The 12,031-nt window shown below is 37.7% G+C and overlaps 1 protein-coding gene across 1 annotated transcript in view; it reads left to right on the top strand.

Annotated features, from left to right (window-relative positions):
• LOC110029562 overlaps positions 1–10,037 on the top strand; it is a 32,482-nt gene extending 22,445 nt beyond the window's left edge. The window contains exons 4-6 of the mRNA XM_020731910.1: positions 9,389–9,458; positions 9,548–9,636; positions 9,733–10,037. Of these exons, the coding sequence (XP_020587569.1) occupies positions 9,389–9,458; positions 9,548–9,636; positions 9,733–9,861 (288 nt within the window). The 3' untranslated portion in view covers positions 9,862–10,037. The remainder of the gene's footprint in view (positions 1–9,388; positions 9,459–9,547; positions 9,637–9,732) is intronic.
• Positions 10,038–12,031: the final 1,994 nt, after the last annotated feature.

Below are 12,031 nucleotides of genomic sequence, written 5' to 3'. Positions count from 1 at the left end.
TGGTGTCGACAATCGGGTCAAAAACGCGTCGAAATTTAAATTTCACAAAATTTCGACCCGCGATCGATCGTCTCAACAGGTTTACTCGAGCCATCGACGAATAACAGTGTAAGCGATGCGAATTGCGGCGATCGGACGCGTCGACTCTCGGAATTGCGAAGTTTATGCGGGCGGGAGTGCGAATTGTGCAGAAGGCCACCCTAAGGCTCGGGAAGGTCCTATAGATGATCCCTTTTGGGTTCCTCATGTTGGTTTCATCTTTCTAAGTGTTAGAAGACGATACCACACACGCAAAACTACAAAAAAGTAACACAAAAGAGTACAGAAACGGGTTGAATTTTTTAAAATGAGGCGGGCTAAGATAGTCGAAGGGAGATTCCTAAGGCTAGATCTTAAACCCTAAGCGGAAGACTTGACCTCACTAAAAATGAGGTCAACAGTGAGAAGACAATCTTTTTTTTTTCCCCCTACCAAGTCTCTTTGAAGAGAATGTGAGAGCGAGAGGTTTTCTTGAAGAAGAGCTCCTTGGAACCAAAGTCTTCTCATTTGGAAGGGGAGCTTTAACTTACATTTGAGAATGCCTTATCTCCTCATTCGGAAGGAGAGCTTCTACTTTAGGAAGACTTCGTCTCCTCCTAAAAGGAGAGCTTCGCCCGACACGTGGAAAAAGAAAGAGACGATCTTCTCTCCTCTCTAGGGAGAGCTTTGCCTACACAATGAGGGACTTCTTCAACCGCCACATTGGTGAGATTGCATTTCTTTTTCTAGCCAGCCCTAAGAATAGACTTTGTTAGGTTGTTGTGGGTTTGGTTGCCCACACAAGGCCTGTCTGATCAGTCACACAATATCGTCTGGCTCAATCAATTGTCCATTATTGGCAGAACAATATCAGTCGGCTCGACCACACGCCTTTTGATTGACCAATTTTGTGGTGTCGTCATGGGTTCGGTCGCCCACACTAGGTAAGTTGGCCGACCGACATTATTCGGCACGACCATACGCCTATTGATTTGCTGTTTATTTCTTAAAGAAAGCCCTACGTTAGGGATTACGCTCATGGTCGAATTCCTTGTGAATCCGAGCAATTTCCCATTTGTGAGTCCTAGATTTAAATCCTAAAGGGTCGGAATCCCAATTTTTCACGATTTTGGCGCTTCCAGTCTTCGTTGGAGGGGTTGAAATCGACGGATCTTGAAGAGTGAAAAAAACTTTGTAGCTAACCAATTCTACAAAATCATGGAGGGGTTGTAGGAATGAAATAACTTTGTAGCTAGTCCATTCTGCAAACTGTGAATGAAATCTACGAGAAATTGGAAGATGAAGTTCTCCACATTCATCTCCAAAGCTGGAGGTGGCTATGTCTCATATCCAAAGGCTAAAACCCTAGCACCCTATGTGAGAGCGTTAGTTGAGTTTGACTTGCTATCGATTGTGATCACTTGCATACATTACATATTGCACGTTGTATTGCATGTTTGTATGCTCATGAGTTTGGTTTCCCACGCTAAGCAAATCGGCTGGCCAACCCTAGTTGACCTGACAACATGCCTACTGATTGCCTAATTGTGTGCAATCTATTTAGTGCATTTCACATATTTAATTTTGCCTCGATTGCCCTAGCCCGATTGACAAATCACTTTACCTCGACTAGCTGCCATGTGCCTGGTCAGATTTGCACCGTGGTTCGATCGGCCGCGCCGACACGGTTAACCTTTCATTGTGGTTTGATCTGCAGCCCCTGCTCGTTTACCATTGTATTTCAATTTGACCGGCCGCTTCGGCACGGTCAACCTTTCTTCGTGGTTCGACTAGCCGCCCTGACTTGGTTTGCCTTGCATTTTGCATGTTGTATGTCTTGCATTAGCATTGCCTGTGTGATATTTGCGTAGCCTTTTGTTGTGTCTTGCAGACGTTGTTTTCTTGCACTAACACATTTACGTCTGACACATTCATTGTGCACCTTGTGAGCATGTGTCCCCACACGCTTATGGCTAGTAGTCATGCTCCTCAAGCATTATGCTTAGCGTTTTTGCTCATGACATGAGCATTTCATATCCTTCTGTGCATGCCTCTACACTTGCATATCTTTGCGTGATCACGTGTCGCATGTTTGAATTGCATCTGAGAGCTTATTCACACATTCACTTCACTTGTATAATTCAATCCCATGGGAGTCGACATCTTTTGGGCTGCTGCCTCTACGACACACCTGCCTCTATAGCACACCCATTCTTCGGATCGCTGCCTCTACGACATGCTAAGGATCCAAGGGATCTAATTAGTGTCATCTTGCATGTTACGGGTTCATATTTAATAGTCCATAATTTAAAAATAAAATAAAAAATATTATTTATTTATTTATTACATTTGTCATGGTTTCAAAATTATGTATGTAGCAAGCCGGGTTACATGTAAGGCCAACTCCTTTTCAAAATCCATCCTGGACGACACCATTTAGATCCCTTGGATCTTTAGGATAGGGTCCGCGTGACAGCCCTGTCAAAATTATACGTACCCGGAGACTATCTTGTGCATCTAGATGCTGGGCACTTTTTGTTAGATTTGTGTGCTAGGTTAGGACTAGGTTATTAGGTAGCATTTTTGGCACCTGACTATTGTTCTGTGTCAGCTTGGTTGTCATAGCCAGGTGCCTTTTATTTACTTGTGCTTTCAGTGCGCTCATGTGCTTTATGCATGCACAATAGTATAACAGGTCGGTCTTCTGCAGGGAGTCATGCCTAAATACGCACACACACATATTTAATAAGGGAGGAGCACATAATGATTTCAATAATATTTCTTTTTTGCAGGCGCTGCTTAGCTCCTCTTGCCAAGCATGACTTATCTGCGTTTGCATGTTAACTCGTGCTAACCATTTTGTGCAGCTTGTGTCTTTTATTTTATCTTGTATTTGATAAGAGTTTTAGGATTAAGTCAGTATCATCGAGTCACATGACAAGGGATCAGGAGCAGCAGACTTGTGTTCCTTACCTTAAGCCCGAATTTACATTCTTGTATAGAAAAAGGAACATGTATGTTTATGCGGCACCTGACCGTTTTTTTTTTTTTTTCGTGGTATATGTTGTGGATCCAGCTACATCGGCCTTTTTATATATTCAGGTGTGTTTTTACGTTCTATTGCATATTTGCATGCTTGAATTGTTTTTCTCATTTCTTTCTGGTTTATCTAGGATGTATTGTTAAATATAACTTAGACTCTCTAAGACCTAAAAATGTTAAATTTTTCAAAAATCCTAATAATAAAAGATTAATATAATCAAAATTTTTAGATTAAAAATGTTAGGATCTTTGAAAAGTTTGTCTTTATTTTTTTTTGATGGCCTTCTAGTCGTTTTAAAAGCCATTTTTTAAACGGACTGAATGCATGACTATACACCCAATTATGCCTAATAGAGCCTCTACAAAATCTAATAACTACTCTAGATAATTGCATCATTTGTATATACTGAGGAGAAACTCCCGTGCTTCTTTAATTCGACTGGCCCAACATATTTTTTTTAATTTGGTAACTGTTTAGTGCGCCTAGGATATTAGAGGCATCCCCGACCCAGACGGTGTGGGAGCCCTTTGTGCGGAATGTTTTCAACTTTGTAGCTGCACCTATTTTTCTCCTCTTTCCAGCGACATCCTCACCACTTTGGCGTGTATAAGCTCCACCTCTTGGAGCTTCACCTGATAGTCATAGGATATAGTTTCCTTCCTTTGAACTTAGGACTACCGAGGTGTTGACCTCATTTTTAGTGAGGTCTGGTCTTCCTCTATTCCTTTGAACTTAGGACTACCGAGGTCCCTGCTGATCTGGGATCTCTGGACATGTTGGGTTGACTACCTTCATGCCCGAGTAGTGTTAGGGACTTAGTAGCCTGGGATGACAGGTCTGTGTTACACTTACTCCTCTACCTTTATTTGTTTAGGAATCACTCCTCCCTTCTTTTGACTATTTTTGTTTGGCCTTATTCCTCGTTTGACTTTTAGTCAATGTTATATGGCGAGCCTCACTTAGTTGACAGGTCATTGCCCGTTTGGGATAAGACGATTTGCCCTCTGCCTTTACGACCCAGTCCGGCCTCGAAACGGTGGGATGTTTTCTACCAATGATCCGGTTGTTTCACGGTCATCGATAGCTTATGAGCTGTTGCCCATTTGGGATCGTGAGAAACTTACTCTCTGTCATATGGCTTAGCGAGAGCTCATAAAATCATCGAGATGTTTCCCATGAAATTAATCATTCTTTGTGACATTCTTTGTGAGTTGCACTCAATTGCAAGTAGAACTCTTGTGATCAGGAGTATTCTTGGGCAACTCCCAAGATTTAATTAACAAAATATGATACGCCTTTTTGGAAGCATTCTCTTTTGTGGATATTTGGCTCAAGGTGTTTCTGTTCGATTCCGTTTGGACGTACACCCTTAGTCTATCACATGAGGTTTGTCGCGATAGATTTTCTGCGTTCTTTCTTTTGTTTGTCTGTTTTGTCGTATGTTATTGCCCTCCAATTCCTCCCTTTTATGGATCATCCATATGATTCAGAAGATAGATTTATTTGAAAACAAACTGGCGACTTCTAAAAGAGAAAAAAAGAGAAAAAGAACCAAAATAGCTGAGAATAATGCAAATATGTTGACAAAGGTAGTGACTGTTGAGAAACTAAAGCTATGCTTGACTTCATTTGGACTTTATGAAGATTTAGATCGGAGGTGAGCCACGCTACGGTACGTGACCACACCACGTGAATATGAAGGTGATTCAGATACCGGTGCAGGTACAATAATGGTGCTTAGTAGAATCAGTCTCCAAGTGAGAGATTGTTATGAGTGGAGGCTGATTTGGTGAGCAGCGGGACAGAGCACCCGTTGCTTATGTGCCAGGTTGTGGGTGCTTAAGCTCTAGCTTGGGTGCTGCTCGAAAGAGGAGGCGCCTATTTCCCGAGAGCTTGGCGCATAGGCGCCAAGTTCGGGCACCTAAATGCCAGGAGTGGTTTGTGTCAAGAATTGATTTTTAATCTCGATTTCGAGTAGTGTAAGGTAGGGCTTGGTGTATCTTCCTTCGGTATTCTTGGACGAGCATTTCGATGAAGGTGAGTATCAAAGAGGTGGATTTCGATGATTCGGTGTGATTTTTGCATCGGATTGGAGAGGGAGGATTGTGGAGCAAGTTCTATAAGTTTTCTTTGTGTGTGGAGAGAACTTGTGTGAGCTCTTTGTAAATCTTTTGAATTTCATTGTGAAAATTTCTGGTGCTCCGGCTCCTTGGTTTTTTTCCGTTCTCGGGTTTTTTTCACATAAATTATTGTGTGTTTTTCTGGTTGCTTTGATTGTATTTCTGTTTCAATTTTTGTTCTGATTTTTTATCGAATTGGTGTGATCTCATTATTCCGCGTTGTGGTTTAGTTTCTAATTGATCATAAACCCGAGTAAAGTTGAGAATTATTCGTTGTGTGATTTTTTATCATAGTTCTCCTAGAACATATTTTGGAAGTGGATTTAGAGGAGAGGTAGTTGTCAAATAGCTAAGGAACGAAAATATGGGAGCTCGATGGCAATTGGAAGGGGGGGATACACATCGTTTATCAGCAATATTGGCTGAAAAGAACAAAGGGAACTCCAAATCGTTAATTTTCAAGTTGCGAGGAGGTTTCACCACTATTCCTAAGAAAAATACTAACACATAATTTGCAAATGGAGAAGGATAAAACATTCCTTATGGTAGAAATCAAATATTACACTCTCCAAAGCACACAAACAAAACAAAATTATAAAATAAGTGAAATACATGTATAAATAGTACACTCATAGAAAATTAACTAATGGGAAATAGAGAAATAGGGAGAAAATTAAAAAGAATAAAAAACGTGTTGAATTGGAAGTTGGTGTTGTATTCCAAATCTTGCTATTGTCGGCTTCTCACAATTCAGTGGAGATGTGGGATTCCACGATTTGCAAAACACCGAGATCGGTATTCCGCATGACAGAGGCTTCTACATCATTCTCCTTTAATAGGAGAGACTTCATCTTCTTTGGAAGCTTCAAGAACTGAACTACAATCATAACAAAATCATTGCCTTGAGCTGTAGTTGAGGCAACTCCACTATAAAATTTATGTTCACGCCATCTCAGGCAACTCCAAAACATATCTATCTTTTTTTTGGCACAACTAGAGTTGGAATTGCATGCCACCATGTCTCGAGCCAAGTTTGTCTTGAGCAACTAATTCTGGAGTGAATTATGTGGCTTGCTGGACCACTCTTTATGTCAATCACTCATGAGGTAAACTGTCGCTCAGTTTATCTGGCTACTCCATCAACAGGGTTTGTCTTTTTTCTGGTATAGGCTTTTTAGACTCGTTACCCTTTAGAACAATCAATGTTAATCCAATTGGAGTTTCTCATATAGGCCCAGCTTGAATCACCAGCATCTTTTTTTTGTTGGCTGAAAGCTGAGACTCCTTGAAGTTTTCACCTTTACAATGTCACTTTTCATTTTTTTTAACTACCCTCTGCTCAATGAAAAAGATCATCATCCTATTTGGGCAATCTGATGTAATGTGCCTAAATTCGTGGCACTTGAGAAAATACTTTGTTGGGACAGATTTGGGAGTACTGGACGTCTCCTATTTTTTTGCCACCTTGAATTGACTTTTTCTCTGGCAGAGGGTTGGTTGGGATTTTTCCCTGGATGTACTCTTATTTCCTGATTCTATGGTTGAACCGTGCTTGTAAGGTGTGGGTGTGACCTTGCGACGTGGTTTTTTCACCTTCAAAGTTTGGATCTGTAATTTGAGTAGTGATACACAGCTGCAACTGCACCATATTTCTAAGAGGCAACTTCTGTCCTACAAGGTACCTTGCTATTTTGTGCTCATCTCATTCCACCAACTTATATTTTGGATCGAGTTCATTAAATTCAACCATGTACTCTACCACAGAAGAATTCTTCAGCATGGTTAGTTGAGCTTATTGAATATATCCTACTGGTAATGTGGAAGAATGTATTAGCATTGCATATCCCTTTTCATCTTGAATTCGGTAGTATTTTTATTTTTCCTTCATGCTAGTGAAAGCACTTCAAGTTCTCTCATTATAAGGAATCATTCTTTCTTAATAACAACTAATTTGACCCTCATGTCGAGTGGGATATTCTTGTACTCATAACTCATTTCACTGTTTAGATTCAATCAAAAAATTTGTTTGAATCTATACTACCTTCAAAATCTGGTGAGTTGATCATCAGTCGAGCATCCTTGCTTCTCATTTTATATTCAATGTCAATTCGACGTGATATTTGTTGTTTGTCTTTTGAAGTTTCTTGGGGGAAGGGATGCACTTCCTTTTCTCGATTTGGTGAGTCATTGTTGTGGCTGTGTGGTTTCACAGGATCATCTGGTCTCAAATGCGGCAAGCTTCTGCTTTAGTTGTAGGATTTTCTTTTATGTCCTCCATAGTGAGACCTTAAGCACCTCGTTGCAGGTTTCTTCTTAGTGATGTGATGTTTTTTATTTTCAATTAGGTTTTCAGTGGTTTTAGGACTGTAAATCAAAGATTGATCGGAGACCTTGGTTTTTGAGAGTAGGTGTCGGGGAGATTTTTCGATGGAGATAGAAATGTTAGGTTTTAAAAGGGTTAGTTTAGTGCTGAAAACTATGGTAGGAATGGCTAGGGATTGAGTTGATTTGATCAATGATTTAGGTTATGCGAAATTTTGTGTAGGTTTAGGGACGATGGCGGTGTAGAAATGACAAATCCTTGAAGTTTTAGGTTTAGGGCCCGAAATTATGGTAGAAATAACTAAGGAGTGTGTTGATTGATGATTTAGATAATGTGAAATTTTGTGTAGGCTTAGCGATAAGGGTAGGTGTTGAAACGACAAATCCCTAAAATTTTAAGGTTTACGGGCTTTTATATTTGAAGATATTATTCTAGGGCACTTATAAGAGATATTGGGAGTGGATTTAAAGGAGAGGTTGTTGTGGAATAGCGAGGGGACGAGAGTATGCATTTAGAAGGGGATCGGTATCATTCGGCGATTGTCCCGACTGACAACTGCAAAGAGAGCTCCGAATTGGTGACCTTTGGGCAACAAGGAGGTTTCACCCCATGTTTTTAGGCATGATACAAATACATAGCTTGTAAAAGGAAAAAAGGATTCAACACTTCTTTGGGTAAAAATCAGATGTCACAATATCCAAAATACACAATCAAAGCAAAAGTCTAAAAAATAATAACTACCATCACAAATAGTCCCTTCATGGAAAATAAGCTAATTATAAATAGAGAAAATGGAAAGAAATTAAGAAGGAAAAAAAAGGCTGAATTAGAAGATGGTATTGTATTCCAAATCCCGTGATTGCAGGCTTCTCACAATCCTGTGGAAATGCTGGATGCCACGATTTGCGGAACCGTGGGATCCGGATCATAGTATCTCGCAAGACAGATGCTTGCAGATGGATTTTTTTGGTGTGTTTTCATTATGCAAATCATTAAAGTGAACTTGGACACAAAAGCCATCCTACATCACATTCTAGTTGTTAAACCGTAATATCTATACATATTCGATTGGTAAACGAACAAATTTGAATAACTCTTTGCGCTTATTATCATTAACAATATTACATAAGCTTGTGAAAACAGTTCATCAAGTAGCTCAAGGCTTGATGTATACCCATTTAAGAATTTTTTTCCCCTTATTTTGTTCATGAATTTGTTCACTTGTTTATTCTCCAAATTGCTTGCATTCAGAATGGGTATGTTCTTATTTTATAAGAAACAAACCACAAAAGGATTTTCTGCTTTTTGTCGATCCTTTAAATGGGTGCATGGTGGAAATCTCAACATCTATAATATGTACTCTTTCTAATATGGTTGCTTACAACAAAAAAATATCAAATTATTTAACATTTTTGCTGATCACTCAATTGAGAAAGATTTATTATCGTCTTCTACCGTGAGGTTTCATTCTTAGACTTCTAATCTTGCGATGGACATTTTCTATTAAAGCCTCATAGTTTGACACAAGAAATTCATGACTTTGATCAGGAATTTGTCCAACCTTATGCATTTCATCAGTTTCTCATACTAACCTGCTCAAAGATTAATTAAAAGATCAGTGTATCATTTTTCTAAATTCTTAGGATGCATATTTCAATCCTGCGACAGGAATTCCCTAATCATCAGTTTCTCATACTAACATGCTCAAAGATTAATTAAAAGATCAGTGTACATTTTTCTAAATTCTTGGGATGCATATTTCAATCCTGCGACAGGAATTCCCTAAATTTCTTGTAGAATTTTTGAATTTTTTGCCCGTTCTCCATTTACTTCATGCTTCTTTGCATTCTTCTCCATTCGTTTTCTGTTTTATTTTCTGGCCAGGCATTTCTGATCACAGTGCGCAACAAAAAAAGAGTTGGTTACACATACGAATTATCATTGAAATTCAAAGGTTCCGTAAGCAAATCATGTTCTGTTTTACTTGTCCAGGCTGCTGTTTTCTTTGCTGCTGCTGAGGTGATTTTTTATTACAAAATGTAGGTGAATGGTCAACTAACGACCAAAAAGAAAAGATTAAAGGCCACTTCGATATTCCAGAGTTTTCATTTGGTGAATTAGATGATTTGCAGGTTTGTAATTATCTTCCATTTTTCATTCTTTATTCTTATAACCATATCATCAACATAATGAAATATCTGATAGTTGTCATTTGCTCCCTCTTGCAGATAGAAACACGGATTAGTAGTGAAATTTCTAAAGAGGATAAAGCCCGGATCAGCAAGGATCTGCAGTCCTTCCTGGAACCAATTCGGAAGAAATTAGCCGCGTTTGAGCAAGAACTAAAAGATAGGTAGCATATTAACCATACTTAGGACTCCATTTTTTTTTAAATCAAAAGGTTTACTTGTATGTCCTTTAAGAACTATAAGAATTGTTTTGGAACCATAGTTTTAAGCTGGGTTTTGCTCTTTTCTGGGGTGGGGAATGAACACTGAATGATTTAGACATTTTTTACACTTGCTTGCTTTTAATTTGATGTCTGTATGAACATTTTAAACACGTTACAATTATTGTAGACCCACACGAGTATATTGGGCTTGGATGACACTAGAGACAATCTAATCTGATTTGATTATATAAATGAGTTGGATTTAAGGAAAAGATTTGCAGATTTGAGGAATTTGGCTATATGTTTCTCTTTTGTTTTGATTATAGCTACTATCATACTAAAATTTAATCATTGTCCAAGCTATTTTGATTTAAAGAAGATTGCTTTTTTTTTTTTCCCATTTTTTTAATTATTTTTATAATTCAATTTTAGAGGAATATATTTATGTTGGAGCATCATTAAAAGAGAAGCATAATAACAAGCTAAGTGTTGTCGAGATGAGAATGATTATGTGGATGAGTGGGTTTACACTTAGAGACAGAATGCAAAATGAATATATCCATGGTAGCGTTGGTGTAACTCCTGTGACGGACAATTAGAGAAAATTATCGTAGATGGTTTGATCACATTAAACGTCGATCATCTGATGAGCTTATTAGGAGAGTAGATGTTTTAGAGTTGTCTTATTTTAAGAAAGGCAGAGGTAGACCTAGGAAGACGGGCTTATTGTATAAAAAATAATCTTCATTTATTAGAATAATCTTCATTTATTAGAACTAAATGAAAATATGACACAAAATAGGATGCAATGGAGAAAAAAGATATATGTAGCCGACACGTGCTGGGATTAAGGCTTTGTTGTTGTTGTTGTTGTATATTTTATGCTGGAGCATAAAACATCCTAGTCTTTTTGGCCTCTGCCTATGGTTATCTTCGCCAATCGGATGCACCAATTTCACTCATAAGAATCATTTCTTCTGTGTGCCGTTGTATGAAATTTAATCATTTATCCTTTTGATATAAAATATAGGGGAATTTACATACATAGCACCAATTCTAAATTTACTTATCTGACACCCAAACTTTGATTTTTTACATGGTTAGCATCTTTTCGTATGCATGAAAGGGTGAAAATAGTGTAAATCACATTTTCATATATGGGTTAGGGTGCTTATCATGTAAAAATTAAAGCTTAGGTGAGGTAAGTAAATACATAAGAATTGGGTGCTCTGTATGTAAATTTTCCAAAAAATTAATTTGATTTATCGACGTAGAAATATTTTTATAGATTAAATCTCTTGCTGGCAGCTGTATATAATATTTTATATAAACTCAAATTTTTTATTTTCCTTTAATCCAAGCTATTTCTAAAATATTCAGGGCATGTTTGACATCTTTTTTATTATATGTTTATTTTCTTTTATTTTTTAAAATTATGTTTGGTTGATGATGTAATATAATATATGTTTTTAAAATATAAATAATAATAAATAATAAATAATAAAATCAAAAGTGGTTTCAGATGACCACCTAGTTTAGGAGGCTATGAAATTTGGCATAGCATTAAATTAACATGAATCTCTTATTAAAATATGATTGATGTGTGATCAATAAATTTGTTAAGTACAAATCTTGAGGTCTTTTTATCAAGCTTTGATTTCAGAAAGTTTATAGTTGAACGAATCGTCTCAAAAAGATGAAACTAATGATACCCAAATTAGTTCAATTCATGTTTAATGAAGCACATATCAAGCCGTTGAAGTTTATTTCGAGGCTTTATATCGTCAATTAAATGATTGCATGTATTCTAAATGCGAACTTAAAATTAAATGATCGTCAATTGAATTCTAACGTGCTTAAAAAGCTCAATTTTGTGGTCATTAAGGTACTAAAATCATTTTAAAAAAATTATTTTTAATTAAGAGGGTCAACATTGACAATCCGATCAGGTCGTTAGAGAAGCAACATGACAAAAGAACAAAATACCTCTCCGTAAGAGACTATAAATACTCTCTCACTTCATCTAAGGGGGAGAAGGAGCCAAATTCTAGAGACTATGCAGGAGAGAAGACCTGACGATAATCACCTGCCTCCATAGTCGTCGACAATTGCTCATCGGCAACCATTGACCATTC

This window comes from Phalaenopsis equestris, unplaced genomic scaffold, assembly GCF_001263595.1.
Source record: "Phalaenopsis equestris unplaced genomic scaffold, ASM126359v1 Scaffold000595, whole genome shotgun sequence".
Classification (NCBI taxonomy): domain Eukaryota; kingdom Viridiplantae; phylum Streptophyta; class Magnoliopsida; order Asparagales; family Orchidaceae; genus Phalaenopsis; species Phalaenopsis equestris.
This window is presented reverse-complemented; position numbering and strand designations above follow the sequence as displayed.